At 54.6% G+C, this 14,061-nt stretch overlaps 1 protein-coding gene across 1 annotated transcript; it reads right to left on the reverse strand.

The window, feature by feature from the left end:
- Window positions 1-1,431: 1,431 nt before the first annotated feature.
- On the reverse strand, window positions 1,432-7,703 carry MATN4 (matrilin 4). Its single transcript, XM_027693886.1, has 10 exons — window positions 7,617-7,703; window positions 6,067-6,628; window positions 5,603-5,725; window positions 5,031-5,153; window positions 4,807-4,929; window positions 4,544-4,666; window positions 3,688-4,101; window positions 3,180-3,332; window positions 2,329-2,433; window positions 1,432-2,152 (listed from the first exon to the last, which is right to left on the reverse strand). The coding sequence occupies exons 1-10, from the start codon at window positions 7,701-7,703 to the stop codon at window positions 2,094-2,096; spliced, it is 1,872 nt and encodes a 623-aa protein (XP_027549687.1). The 3' UTR covers window positions 1,432-2,093.
- Between the last annotated feature and the right edge of the window lie 6,358 nt (window positions 7,704-14,061).

Genomic DNA, 14,061 nt, shown 5'->3' on the forward strand with positions numbered 1-14,061 from the left:
TTGGGGCGTGCCCACCTCCGTGGAACAGCACTGTACCTTCATCAGGACAAGAGGGAGCATCCTGCTGGGATGGATAACAGGATCCACACAGCAGCTACTGTTCAGGACTGATGGGTATTGGAGGTAGCAGGTGAGGACAGTCTGCTGGGAGCAGGATGAAGGGTGATCTCTGAGTAGGATGAAGGGTGGTCAGGTCAGAGAGTGCACTGGGAGCTCCAGAAGGGTGCAATGACACCAGAGGAATGGCTGTGTTGTGCTCGTCGCTGGGTGCTGACCATTCCACATGGAACATGGGCAAACTCTAGGAGCTGTGATGTCACAGGAGTTGTGGGGCCGCTCCGCAGTGGGGGATGGGGATCATGGAATGATGGAATCCTTGAATGGTTTGTCTTGGAAGGGACCCTAAAGATCATCTCGTTCCAACCTGAGCAACCTTCCACCACACCAGGTTGCTCATGGCTCCATCCAACCTGCCCTTCAACATTCCCAGGGACAGAGCCTCTCAGGCACTGCCTGTGCCAGTCCCCTCCACCCTCACTGGAAGAAAACATCTTCCTTAGGTCAAACAAAAATCAGCCTCCTTCAGAATAAAGCCATCCCCCCTTGTCCTCTCCCTGCAGGCCCTGCTGAACACTGTCCCAGCTTTCCTCTGTGCCCCTTCAGCTCCTGCCCGGCCACACTGAGACCTCCCTGGGACCTTCTCTTCGCCTTCCTCAGCAACCCCAACTCTCTCAGCCTTTCCTCAGGGCACAGGGGCTCCAGCCCTCGCAGCACCTTTGAGGCCTCCTCTGGACTCTCTCCAGCAGGTCCATGTCCTTCCTGTGCTGAGGACTCAGTGCTGGGGGCTGGGATGAGCCCTGGAGGGGCTGCAGCTTCATGGAGAATGGTGGGGAATGTTGTGTTATGCCTCCAGAGGAAGGAAACACACTTTTGTGCTTAGATAAAGGAATGAAGATGGTGCTGGTTCTTTGTGGAGTATGCAGGGACATGTCAGGAGCAGATCCTGTCTGTCCCTTGTCCCAGCACAGACCCCAGAGCGGCTCCATGCCTGGGCCAGGCCGTGGGTCCATCCCCCAGTTCACCTTGGAGATCCCTGTGTTCCAACAAGCACAGGCTCCAAAGCAAACCCTGGCAATGGGGACACAGTGTCCATGTCATGCTGGCTCCCTCCAGCTGAGGCTGAGCTGAGGTTGTCCACAGAGCAAAGATTTCCCCAAAGGACTTGTGGAGCCTGAGCACAGGAGACCTTGCAAAAGCCAGAGGCCCCTGTCCTGATGCAGAGATACCTCTGGGACTCTGAAGCCCTGCTGAAAGGAGAGACACGTGACATACAAATCTTCAGGGGGTTTATTGTCAGGATAGAAATTCCTTTATAGAAAAGATGAGTTTCAAAATAGCACTACTCTGCTCTCAAAATTAAATATACATAGATATATACACACACATACATATTGATAGAATAATTACCATTTTGCTATGTGATTATAAAACCAAACAAGATAATACCGATTCCCAAATAATTCTGCCAAACTAGGGCCAGGGGATCTGACAATTCCTGCCACCCGCTCTCCCATGGGAGCCCACCTTGGCACCATGGCAGGAGCCGGACAGGCATTCCTGGCCCTACCTGTGCCACCCGGCTCTTCTTGCCCCACTGCTTGGCAGCAGACGCTGAGACAAGAGAAACTCTCAGTGACACCACTGCAGGATTTTTCTCTTGCAAAGTAGCTTGCCAGGCTCCAGAGGGGCTGTGCAGGGCTAGGTCATCCTAGTTGCTCTGTGGAAAAGCTGGGTGTCACATCTGTCCAAAGACCTGTCTGGCCACACAGTCATCTCCCCTCATCCCAGACCTTCCAGCTGGGAGGAACAAGGCAACAGCGATGGGTGAAACCCCTTGGCTTCACAGCAGAGGTTTTGATCAAGTTCCTTTTTGGTGTTCTTAGGATTTTTTTTTAAATACAATCCACATCCCCCTGGGGGTTTTGAGATATAAGAACGAACACTGATGCTTTACCATAACCTAGCAATAATAATGTCATGTAGCTACTGTACATCCCTGTGCCCCATCCGAGTGCTGCAGCCCTCTGCCAGGATCACTTCTTGTTGGCAATCTGCTTTTCCAAGTCTTCAAGTCTGGCCGTCATCTGAGCAAGTGAGCGTGCTAAGGAAACTGCGTGAGCCGGATGGTGTGGGGGGCAAAGAGCTTTTTCCCCTTGAAGAAGCCTAAAATTCTCCCCACCCCCCTTAACTTTCCCTCCCTTCCCTGTGTGTGCTCTGTTCCCAGCTGCCCTGCACCCAAGCAAGCCCAGGTTTCACCATAAAGGATATTTTTCTCCGTCAGGCTCTGCAGGATGGCCACGGTGTTCGTCTGGAACTGCACCAGCGCCTCGCACTCACATGGGCTGCGGATCTCTGTCTCCCCCTTGCCTTCCTCTGGGATGTGGGGGTTTGGCTGCAGTCAGAGCCACAGCCCCACAGTGCCCCCACGGCCCTCCCTTGCTTCTGTACAACTCCCTTGTCCCTACAGCCACCCACCAGGACTGGATCTGAGCCTCATGGCTCTCCCCACTGTTTTGCCCTTTTTTTCAGCCTCTCTCTTTTTGCCAGGCTGCATCCCTGCTGGCCCAGCAAGTCCTTTTCCAGGCATCCCATCTGGCATCTCGCAGAGCTGTCACACATGTGGTCACAGTGTGCCAGGGACAGCCAGCACTGAGCTTTACTTTGCCTTCAGGCTGAGGTGCCATCTTGACTCCACATCTGCAGCCCCAGCCTTTCCCACAGCAGGAGGACCTTCACAGAAACCCACTGTGGTCCTTGTGCACCCAGCAGCAGAAGCACAGGTCTAGACAAGGCCACCTTTGGAGCTGGGGCAGGGTGCCATCCCAACTTCTGCCCATGCAACAGCACAGGGGTGGCTGCTCACATTAATACTTTTGTATTAACCCCTCCATTTTTTAATTAATCCCCCCAGCTCCACCTTTTCTCCCTGAGACCCACCTGTATACCTGAAAGAGCCTGGTGAGATCCAGAGACAGCCTAGGCTCACACCAGCCCAGCTCAGCCTTGGGATACTTGACATGGAGTGACAGACACACAAACCACCCCAACTGGCTCTGTAGGGGCAAGAGGGCTCCCCCTGGCTTAGGGCCGAGTCCCCTGGTGTGTCCAGGAGCACCCACCTGGGCAGATGTTCAGCGAGAAGTTCTCCACAAGGTGGGTCATGGTGGTGAAATCTGCTGAGTAGGAGAAGTGCTGCTCCACCGGCTCGGAGGCGATGGCTCTCAGCTCCTCTTCCACGGCCTTTCCGACGCCCACAGCAAACATGACGATCCCTGCGTGGCAAGGACGGATCCTGAGCACTGTGCTGGCCACCCCACATCAAGCAGCCCCGAGCCCAGAGGGGGCAAAGCCGAGGATGCAGGATTTTCTCTGGGCTTCCCAAACACACAATAGGAATTCAGGAAGGATGGGCAGGAGCAAGGCAGCACTGTGGTGGTGCAGGCTGCTGCATGAGGGACGCTGCTCAGAGCACCCTGCAACCACAGCAGAGCACGTCTGCCCCTGCCGACCCAGGGGATGCAGCCCCCCAAGGCTGGATGCTGCAGCCTCTCCCCAAGACAGCCACCCTGAGGAACCACCCCAGGATGCCCAAAGCACGGTGACCTGGGGTTCCCCAGACCCCCACACCTGACTCCTTTGCTCTCCTGGCCCATTCGGAGATGTCGTCCTGGGAGCGTCCATCCGTGAAGACGAGCCCAATTCTGGGGATGTTGTGGGAGAGAGGCCTGGCACCTTCCAGCTCAGAGAAGCTGTGCTCCACCATGTGCTTGAGGGCAAGGCCTGTCATGGTGCCTTTCTCCATGTACTCCACATCCATCACCGCCTTCTTGATCTCATCCGCGCTGTGGTACTTGTTGAGGGGGAACTCGGTGCGGACGCGGCTGGAGTATTGCACCAGTCCCACCCGTGTGCCGTGGGGGGACACGTCCAGCAGATCCACGATGCGGTTCACAAACTGCTTCACCAGCTCAAAGTTTTGGGGACGGACACTCTTGGAGCCATCGATCACCATCACCAGGTCAACGTGCCCAGCTCCACACTCTGCAAGCACGGGGGGAGATGAGAGGGGACCAGCCTGGCCATGGGCACTGACAGAGTGAAGGTGCCCAGGGCTGGGGCAGAGCTTCTGGACTTCAGGACACTGTGGGGAGCCCCTGAAACTGCAGCTGGGAAGTGGGGCAAAACATGCGCAGAGGATTCAGCCCAAAAACCTCCCCTGACACCCCAACACTGTGAAAGTCTTTCCTAGGTCTCTCTTTTCCTGAACCTTTCCTCAAAGCTGTACATCTTCTGGGCCATGTCTCTGAGGACACAAGCATCCATCCCTGCAGCACCAGGGTGCTCCCCCAAGCACAGCTAGCTCTCCATCCTCTTCCAAACTAGCTCAAAGTCCCACTTACAGTCCCCCAGCCCAGTTTCAGGTGAGCCCTCCCCAGGAGAGCCCAGACAAGGAGAATGCCAAGAGCCATGTCCCAGTACTCACTGCTGCATGTCTTCCCATCAGCCTGGAGCTGCTGGCCCTCAGGGCACATGCAGTGGTAGGAACCCTCCGTGCTCACACACTTGAACTCGCAGCCGTGATCCACCCCGTTGCAGAGGTCGGTGGCTGGAAGACAAGCCAAGGGCATGGGGTTATCCCCATTCAGGTGGGGTGGTCTAGGAACAGCCCTTCCCCTGGGGACAGGGCAGGACATAAAGGCATCTGCCATATGCCCAGCCTGTGCCGTGTGCCACGCTGGGACCTACCCCTGCAGGACCTGCCGTCGGGCTGGAGCGTGTACCCGCTGCGGCAGCGGCAGTAGTGCCCGCTGGGAATGCTCACACACTCGTGCTGGCAGCTGTGGTTCCCGAAGCTGCAGTAATCGATCACTGGTGAGAGAAGGAGAAGCGATGGCAGAAAGGGAAAGACAAGAGGAGAGGGAGAACGAGGAGCACAGGAAGAAGGGACAGGGAGGGAGACCATCACTTACTAATGCAGCTCCTCTTGTTCTGGCCGAGGTAGTAACCTGGCCGGCAGCGGCACGAGTACGACCCCCGAGCGCTGACACAGTGGTGCTGACAGCCGTGTCTCCCATCTGCACAGGCATCAATGGCTGCAGGGGAACAGGACACCCATCACCTTCCTGTCCCGGCCTCCCTGGGACCACTCCAGGACTTCAAAGCAGCTCCCAGCACCGTGAGACAAGAAGAAAAAGTCCTGGTGTGGTGACCAGGCCGACTAACACGGCTTTGAAGTAAAATACAGGGAAAAAACACTGTGCTCCTCAGTGCTGGGATGTGCATCCTCTGATGCACACTGCCCAGACCCCCTCAGATGACAGGCCATATGAGCCCCAAGTGTTCCATCCCAGAGGGGTGGCCAGGATTTGGCAACACTGAATGTCTGCAGTCATTACAGACTGGGGAAGCAGAGGGCCCAGTGAACAGAGCACCCAGGTTGCTGCTGGCCTTGCTGGGTCCTCTGCTGTGTCCCAGCTTCCCTCCATGGGACCCATAACTACAGGCTCCCTATGAGAGTTCTGATAATAAAAAGAGTTTTTACGGGAACAGGTCTTTCCATCCACGTTGAGCCTGTAGCCGGGGTTGCACTCGCAGTAGAAGGAGCCAGGGGTGCTGACACAGCTGTGCTGGCAGCCGTGCTCCTGCTCCACACACATGTCCACCCCTGCAAGACAGAACGGGCATCAGAGTGGCCCACAGGCACACCGGACACATGGGACCCCAGCTTTGGAATATGCCCTGTCCCTGCAGCAGAAGCCACTGGGACGACCCACACAGCCCCAGCCCTGCCAGCCCCAGTGCTCAGCCACTGATTTCCAGTGTACAGACACAGACACTGTGCAGTGCCCTGTCCCAGCATCTCACTGGGGAAGTTGCTCCCCCATCCACACCGCTCCCAGCATGGGCAGCCAACCCAAACACCCCTCTGAAGGTCATCTTCTATCCCTGGTGAGGAGCAGACACCAGGACCACCCTTGCCACTCCACAGCAGCAGCCCTCACTCACCGCAAAGCTTGTCCTGGAACTGCTTCCCAAACTGCTGGATGAGCTCAAAGGACTCCACCAGGAAGACGTGCTCCTCCAGGGGCGGCGAGGCCATGGCCCGCAGCGAGTTCATGTCTGCCCGCTGGATGCCCACGGCGTAGATCTCAATGCCGGCGTTCCGGGCCTGGGTGGCCACCTCGGTGACGCGGTCCTGGGGCCGCCCGTCCGTCACGATGATGGCGATGCGGGGGATCCTCTTGTGCGGGGGGCGCGCGCCCTCCTGCGCGCTGAAGGCCACGTTCATGACGTACTGGATGGCCAGGCCCGTCATGGTGCCCTGGGCCAGCGGGATGATGCTGTTGATGGCCCTCTCCATCTCCGCCCGCGTGAAGAAGGTCTTGAGGGAGAAGATGTTCTGCACCTGGCTGGAGTACTGGATCACCCCCACCCGCGTGGCGTTGGGGCCCACGTCCAGGTTGCCGATGATGTCGATCATGAAGCGCCTCATGGTCTCGAACTCGAAGGGGCGCACGCTGCGGGAGCTGTCGATCACAAACACGATGTCCAGGGGACCCGTCCTGCACTTCAGGGCTGGAGGGGGGGCAAAGAGACGGTTCAGCCTCGTGGCAGTCTGCGGGGAGCAGGTCTGGGAGCAGAGACATCCTTGCTGGGTGGCTGGAAGGGTGCTCAGTTGGGGATGGAGAGAGCGGGTCTGGGTAGCCCCCACAAACCAGCACCTTCCCACTGCCCAGTAAAGTCATGGAAGATGCTGGTAGAGCGGGAGCAGGGCCAACATGCTGGGGAGACATGCCTGACTGTGGGTTGTTGTGGTTGTGGTTTTTTTCAGGGCAGAAAATGAGACAGAGAAGAAGAAAGCTAAGGGCATGCACACGATGGGGATCGAGCCAAAGAGCCTCTTTTGGACACAAGGATGATACTTCCAGTGAAAACTGGGAGATTGTTTAGCAAGTGAAATGCCAATGAACATATTTTGCTTGGCTTGTGTGCACCCAAGCCTGGGAGAATTTGGCCCTAATGGTAAGCAAACACTTTGAGTCCCCTTGGGATGATGCCCAGACCTAGGCTGTCATCTCAGCTGCTCCAAAGGTCTCTGGGACATACCCACTCCTTTCTCCATTTGGATCCTTCACTGGTTTTAAACTGATATTGATTTAGATCCCTCTGCCCTGAAAGGAGAGAGGCTGCTATCCCTGGGTTTGCTTTGTCCCCCTCCACCCTGGAAACTCATGCAAGGAAGGGGTTCCCCCCATGCCTGCACATCCTGCCAAGGTCACAGCCCATGGGGAGGAGGGTCACAAGCCCTGCGCTGGGTTGTATCACAGCTGGGGATATGCCCAGAGCAAGTGGCACCAGACCCACCATGCTGGGGCCAGGCTCAGGCTCCCGTCCCCCATGGCAGCACTGGCAAGTTTGGGCCTCACATCTGAGGGGATCTCCATCCTCCTGGGGATGCCTCCAAAGAAGAGGCATCATGTCCCCCCACCTCACACAGCAAGCTGTTTTCTGAGGCCTCCACTGCCCTGATGCTCTGGGTTCTCTCTCCTCCCCACCATCTGGGGCTCACCTGCAGGTTTTGGTCTGGCTTCCAGTGTCGTCAGGAGAAGCAGGAGGAGAGGGGCAACAGGCAGGAGCTTCATCATGGCTCTGCAAGTCCACACAGTTCCAGGGCTGGAAGGATGTGCTGCAGGGAGAAGACAATGTGGAATCAGTGTAGAGGGTGGGCTGGGCCACAGGGTGACATGCACCTTCAATGGGTGTCCCCAGGCAGTGCCAAAAACCCTAAGCAGCAGTTTTGACAGATCCATCCCCAAACTTCTCTGAAACCACGTGGGATCTTTCCCATTCAAGGACTGGCAGTCTCAGCACAGCTCAGTTTCATTACAGCAGCACTGCTCTGCCAAAGGGTCTGATTTTCTGCTCTGGGTGGAGCTGGCCATTGGACAAGCCTTATTTTCACTTGCAAACCGGGCAGATGGAATGTTTATCCAGATGCTTTTTCTCCGACTGTGTGGCTGCTCTCCACAGCCAGTGGAGAGTGGGAAAGCTGCACCCAGGGATGCAGAGCACCAGCCCTCCTGACACTCCTGCATGGGAATAGAAGCCCCCAGATGAAACACCAGCACAGACAAAACCTGCTCAGAAGTCTCTCAAAGTCACTGGCAAATATCATTTTTCCACGAAGTTCCATAAATTTATTCTCTGCCTGTTTCCAGAGCAGAAGCCTCCACAGGCAGAGGGTGTAAGGGTGCCTATGCAGGTGGGCTTGCACCCATTCCTGAGGGAAGGTGCTGGGTGAAGCACTGCTGCTCTTCTTCACATCACCTTGGGGTGCCCACAACTCTGTCACCAGTGCTCTGCAGCTCTCCCTGTCCTGCTGGCTTTTCAAGGGATGCTCTGCATCTCGACAGTTTTTTTCATGCCTTTAAGGTGGGCTCATTGGGGGAAAAGATATTTAAACTGGTTACCCAAAACAGCTTGTCACTTCTCTCCCTCCTTGTCCTGCCTCTGTGTTGCCTTGCCTTGCCTTTCCCTCCCTCACCTGGCACCTGCAGGGACATTGATTTATTTTGTTTATTTTTATTCCAGCTCTGGTTGGAAACCCAAGGTGCTGGGGATGGAAATGCCACAGATAATGCAACTTTCCCCAGGAGACATGCAGTGCCAGGACTGGGCACAGATACTGGAAGGCTGCTTTTTTTAAAAAAAAAAAAAAGGCACACAGAAATTCATTTTATCGGTAGTTATCAGCCAATATTTATTTAGCCCCAGGAGGTCTCAGTTGTAATTCATCACCAGGGCTGCTGTTTAATTGCTCAGTGGTTACGTGCAGCCCTGAACAGCATGTCTTTGACAGCAGGGACACTGATAATAGGTTTCACAGCTGCATCTTAAAAACTGTCTCCAGATTCAGTGTTCACACCTGGAAAACTGTACTGAAGAATGAGAAGGACAGAAAAGGGCTACAAGAAGAAGCTGGATCCAGAATATCAGTCTCAAAGGGCTTTTCCCTGGAGGTGAGCAGACCACCAGCCCAGGATACAGTGACCCTGCAGTGGTATCAGGAGCTCCTGCAGAACCACACAGGAAGGGCCAGTGGGACCGCTCTGGGATGAGGGGATGAGTGGGGGTGGGAGCCTGGCAGGTGTTTTCTAGGAAGCCATGGGGCCGAGGTGAGCATTGCTCTGTGGCCTGCAGTGCTCAGGTGCCTTTGTCCCCTCACGAGAGCACCACGAGCAAGCAGAGAGGCAAACAGTCCCTGTTGTCCCAGCTTCACTTCCCTATTTATTTAGCAGATTCTTTTTCCAAGTCTTCTTTCCTGGGAGAAAGCACTCACTAACCACGAAATATATTTGGGACAGCTACGCCACCTCTAACATTTTTCAGCTCTCTGCTCTCCACACCTCCCTGCAGTGGCAGGCTGCTGTGGAGCCTGTGTCTCACAGCACCCACACAGCTCCAGAGCCAGCCCAGAGAGAGGAATGAGCTGTTGGGCCAGGAACCAAGAAGGAGAAAACCAGTTCACGACTGATCTATTTTTAACGACATCTCAGCTTTGGATGAAGTCTTGGCGCTCCCCACAAGTGGAAGGGCTGATGCTGCCTGGACAGGGCAGGGCATGGCAGCTCAGCCATACATCCAGCGCCATCCTGGCAGCAGAGATGAGGCTGGGACAGTGTCCTGGGCTGATTCAATATAACACCCAGCCCTGTCTCGGCAGCAGCAAGGCTGATGAGGACCAGGAAGCAAAGGTGATGGGACAGACGCCCCCCAGTATCTCTCCCACCATCCCATCCCTGCTCACTCCCCTGGGGCTGGCAGCACTGAGGCTGACTTGCATCCCCATGGAGGGGCTCCCTGAGGGCACCCACATCACCCCCTCCAAGCCCTCTGCTACCATGCAGGAGTGGGAGGGAGATGGGTGGGAAGTGACCGGCTGGCAGGCAGGTGCTGTGAGGGAAGGCAAACACGGGGCCGGCTGCAACAGCAGAGACCTTGAGATAACACTGAGCTATAAAGGAAAAAACATCCAGGCAGGGACAGTGCTGCTGGCTGGGCTGGCTCAGCCAAATTCGGTAGCAGCTGAGCCGAGAGGGACACCTGGACCATCTCCTGACCTTTCTGAGCAACGCATGGGGAAAGCCAGTCATTGCTTTTCGCTGCTGAAGGAGATGCTCAGCACATGGCACAAAGAGGGTGACCAAGGGAAGAGCCACATGTAAAGACCGAAAGTTAACAATGAACCCGGTCTCCTCTTGACCCTCCTCACAATCTCAGCCAAGGAGGACATGGAGATGGATCCCCAAACAGGTAAGCCAGCACACCTTCCCTAGGCACCTCCCCTGGGCACCTCCCCTGGGCACCTCCCCTGGCAGTGCTGCTCCCCAGGGCACTTGCATCCCTCCCTGCTCCACCACTTGTCCGTCTGCTCTCCCTGCCAAGTGCTGAGTCTCGGGAAAAACAGCCGCCTCGGGTTTCAGCGTGGCCTCCTTGGCAGCTCTCTCCTGGCTACAGGTTAAGAGAAATGCTCTGAATATTCCCCTTCTGGTTCATCCAGATGGTCACAGGTTGGACCTGGGCGCACCCTCCCTTTGGGCAAACCCGAAGGACAGGGCACAGCAGGGAGCAGGGTGAGGAATGCTGCTGGCTCCCTACCCTGCTTCCTGTTATAGGGGAGGGGATGAAGCAGATGGAGATAGGAGGGGTGAAAGGCTCAGGAGGTGGCAGCGCTCTCACAGGAAAGCCCTGACCATACTGTCACAAGGAGGAAAGCAGGTTGTGGACCGTGGCTATGGAGTCATGAGCCAGCTCTCAGGTACAACCACATGCAAGGTTTCAAACATCTGACAACTGGGCACATCAACCTCCTGCTGAGATTTACGTTTATGGCAAAAAACACAGGACTCCAGACACCTGCCTGGGCTTGGCAGTCCTTTGGCACATTGTGGGAGCAGCAGCATCTCTGCCCTGGCTCCAGACTCTGCAAGAAGCCAGGACAAGGGATCCCCATGTGTTGCAAGGAGTGGGGAACAGCCTGGAGGCTCCCATCCAGCACGCTTTGCCCAGCACAAGCCAAGCTGGAGGGCTGTTTGATAGCACATATTTCTGTGCTGGAAGCCTTGGCCAACGGTAGAGCAGCCCTAGACATGACGTTGCCAAGACTCGCTCTCCTTACCTGCCTCTCCACTCACCCTGCTTAGTTCTGCAGGGCTTTTCTTTGCAAAGATCCAACCAGGCAGTTTTGGGAAGTTGTAATTCAACTCCCACATCAGTGTTATTTGATGGAAGTGTTAAAAAAAACAACAAAAACTAAACCAAAAATGCTCAGGATCCCTACACCTAAGTCCTTGTGCTTAGGACACCAGTCCTGCCAGGACAACAGCAGAAAGACAGAGAGAGCATCCTCAGTCTGGAGGATGGGGAGACAAATTGTCACATCATCAGTAGGACAGCAAGTCATCATCCTTCAGGTCCACACTTGAAAGAAAGGCTGCCCCCAAAGTGCACATGGGACCAAAAGAGGAAGACTGAAGCATGTTTTGCCCCAGGCACAGGGGATAATGAAGCAAACAGAGCTACCTGGAGAGGTGTAGACAACTTACATCAGCCTGGAGGCACCTGCTGTTTAAATCTTGATGGACTGCTGGCACACAGTCCATGTATTTGCAAGACCTTCAAGCAGTGTGAAAGGATGAGGCCTGAGACAGCCCAGGAACTGGATCCACCCTTTGCTGGAGGGTTGCCCAAAGGTTGGTTTCTCCCAGTCTGCAGATGCCCAGCTCTCAGTGGTGGCTCTGCTGCCCATGAGCACTGAATCCACCCTCAGGACCATTTTACAGGCAGCACCAGCCTTGCACTTCATCACAGCTCCAGAATCTCAGTGCTCATCCCCCACAGCAGCTGGGTGATGAGTGTTAAATCCCACCAGGAAGGACAGAACTGCAGTTTTCAGAGCAAGGGAGATTCAGGAAGCACAAGCAGTTGAGACCAGAAAATAGCATGAATTTCCAGCCCAAAAGGATTTTTTTCCCCCTTTTCGAGGACTGATGTGTCCTTGGTTCTTCCCAAACACACATGTGGGAGAACCAGAGCAGACTCTTTCCAGGACATCGCAGTATTCTCCAGTTACAACACTATGGCAGCTTTACTGGGCCAAGTGCCACCTGGAAGGACATGTTGTTTGAAAAACAAGGCTGTATTTCTTGAACAGCACATCAAGGCTCCAAACCCAACAGGAGCAATCAGCAGGAGTGCTGTAGCAGGAAAACCTTGCTGGATGCAGAAGGGAATTCTCTTTAACTCCCCTTGCTCCCCACAAAAGCCACTCCCCATTTTATGGGGCCCACTCCTGAATATTCACAGAGAGGGCAGGAGGAAGACGAGTTTCTTGTCCAGATCCATTTGCTGGCTGAGTAACAGACGTCTTTGACTCACAGCTCACAGACTCGTACAGGTCCTGACAAGTTTATACTATGAGATGACATTTGAAGTCCCCTTGGGAGGGAAATACTGGACAGAGCATCCCCTTCTCTTCTAGATGTTCTCCACAAGAGCACATAGGGTCTTCCTCTGCCATCAATCTGTTGCTAAAAGACCTCTCAGTGCTCTGCAACTCAGCTGGCAGGAAAGCCTCTTGCCCAGACAGCTCTGCACTGAGACAGGCTGTACCTGGCTTCAGGAACAGCTGCCATGAACACCACATTCACTTGCAAATTAAAATGTTAAAGATCTAGCCAAGAGGAAAACATGGTTAGCCAAATCCTCTTGTTCAACTAATCATGTCAGAGATGGTTTCTGTTTCGGGACTGCTGGTGACGTTTCTCTGTTCCTTCCTGTCCCACTCGAGACCTTTAGGCTGCACTTGACGCCTGAGTTGCACAACAGGCAAACTCAGCCATGCTCCTAACTGGTATTTTATGCAAGACTGAAGAGATCTTGGAATACTTTGATTTTGATGAAGAGTGATCAACAGGGGACGTGTGCACCTCACTGACTCTCTTTACAAAGAAAATGCTCTTCTGCAAACAGGCCCTTGGAGGACAGCTGTGCTGGGCCAAGAGACTTCAAACTTTGGAGGGAAGGACGTCTGGGCCATCCAGAAGCTGAGGCAGCAATCCACTGCCCAAGTTCTTGTTCTGTGAGGAAGGTGTTAGGAAGCATTTTTTTCCCCAGAAATATGCATGTTCAACCGCAAAGGAAAGAGAAATGGCCCAAACCAGCTCCTGGGCTGGTGCAGTTTGTCAGCTGAGCTCCTGATGCAGCAGAGCTGGTATCTCTAAGCAAGGAGATTCATTGTTACTAGCAGGACATCTGTCTCCCGAATCTGCTGTGACCATTATCCCCAGCTGACCTCCAGCAAGTTTACATGGCACAGACAACCACAGACACCGCCTGCTACTGCAGCCCCGCAATCACAGAGTCATTGCCTGACCTCCTTCTCTAAATCTTTATATCATATTTCTCACTCTGGAGAGGTGACTCAACGTGTTGGCATAAGAAAACACGCCAGGAGAATATTCTTGTGCCTCTCCCCTTTATCCTACCCATCCTGCTATGTGTTTAATTGAAATAGCAGAAAGCAAGGAGCGTTTGGTGGCTGTGGAAAGGCACGCGGAGACTTTTTGTCCCTGGCTAAATTTTTTGTGTAGATACTCTTCACAGGGAGACCTCAAAGGTAGCATAGGAAACGTCTCCCACCTAACTTTGCAGCTTCCATGTTCCTCTGACAGCAGGAGAACTGCTGTCCCAGGACTGGGATGCCGTCACCCCACAGGTGTGACCAGAGAACAGCTCCCACCAGCATCACAGTGGGCTGTGGCCTCACTTCTACCCATGCTGAAGAGCAGGTAACACTTTGGGGAAGCCATCCGAGTCCAGCTGCAAGTGTAGGAGCTTTGAATGCCCATTCCATTTTTCAGTTTCTGGACCCTGCCTAATTTTCCAGCCCAGACACAGACTCTTGTACGGTGGGTTAACTCTGCTGTCAACAGATCTGCT

The sequence above is a fragment of the Neopelma chrysocephalum genome, unplaced genomic scaffold, assembly GCF_003984885.1.
Source record: "Neopelma chrysocephalum unplaced genomic scaffold, ASM398488v2 Primary Assembly neopelma1_94, whole genome shotgun sequence".
NCBI lineage: Eukaryota > Metazoa > Chordata > Aves > Passeriformes > Pipridae > Neopelma > Neopelma chrysocephalum.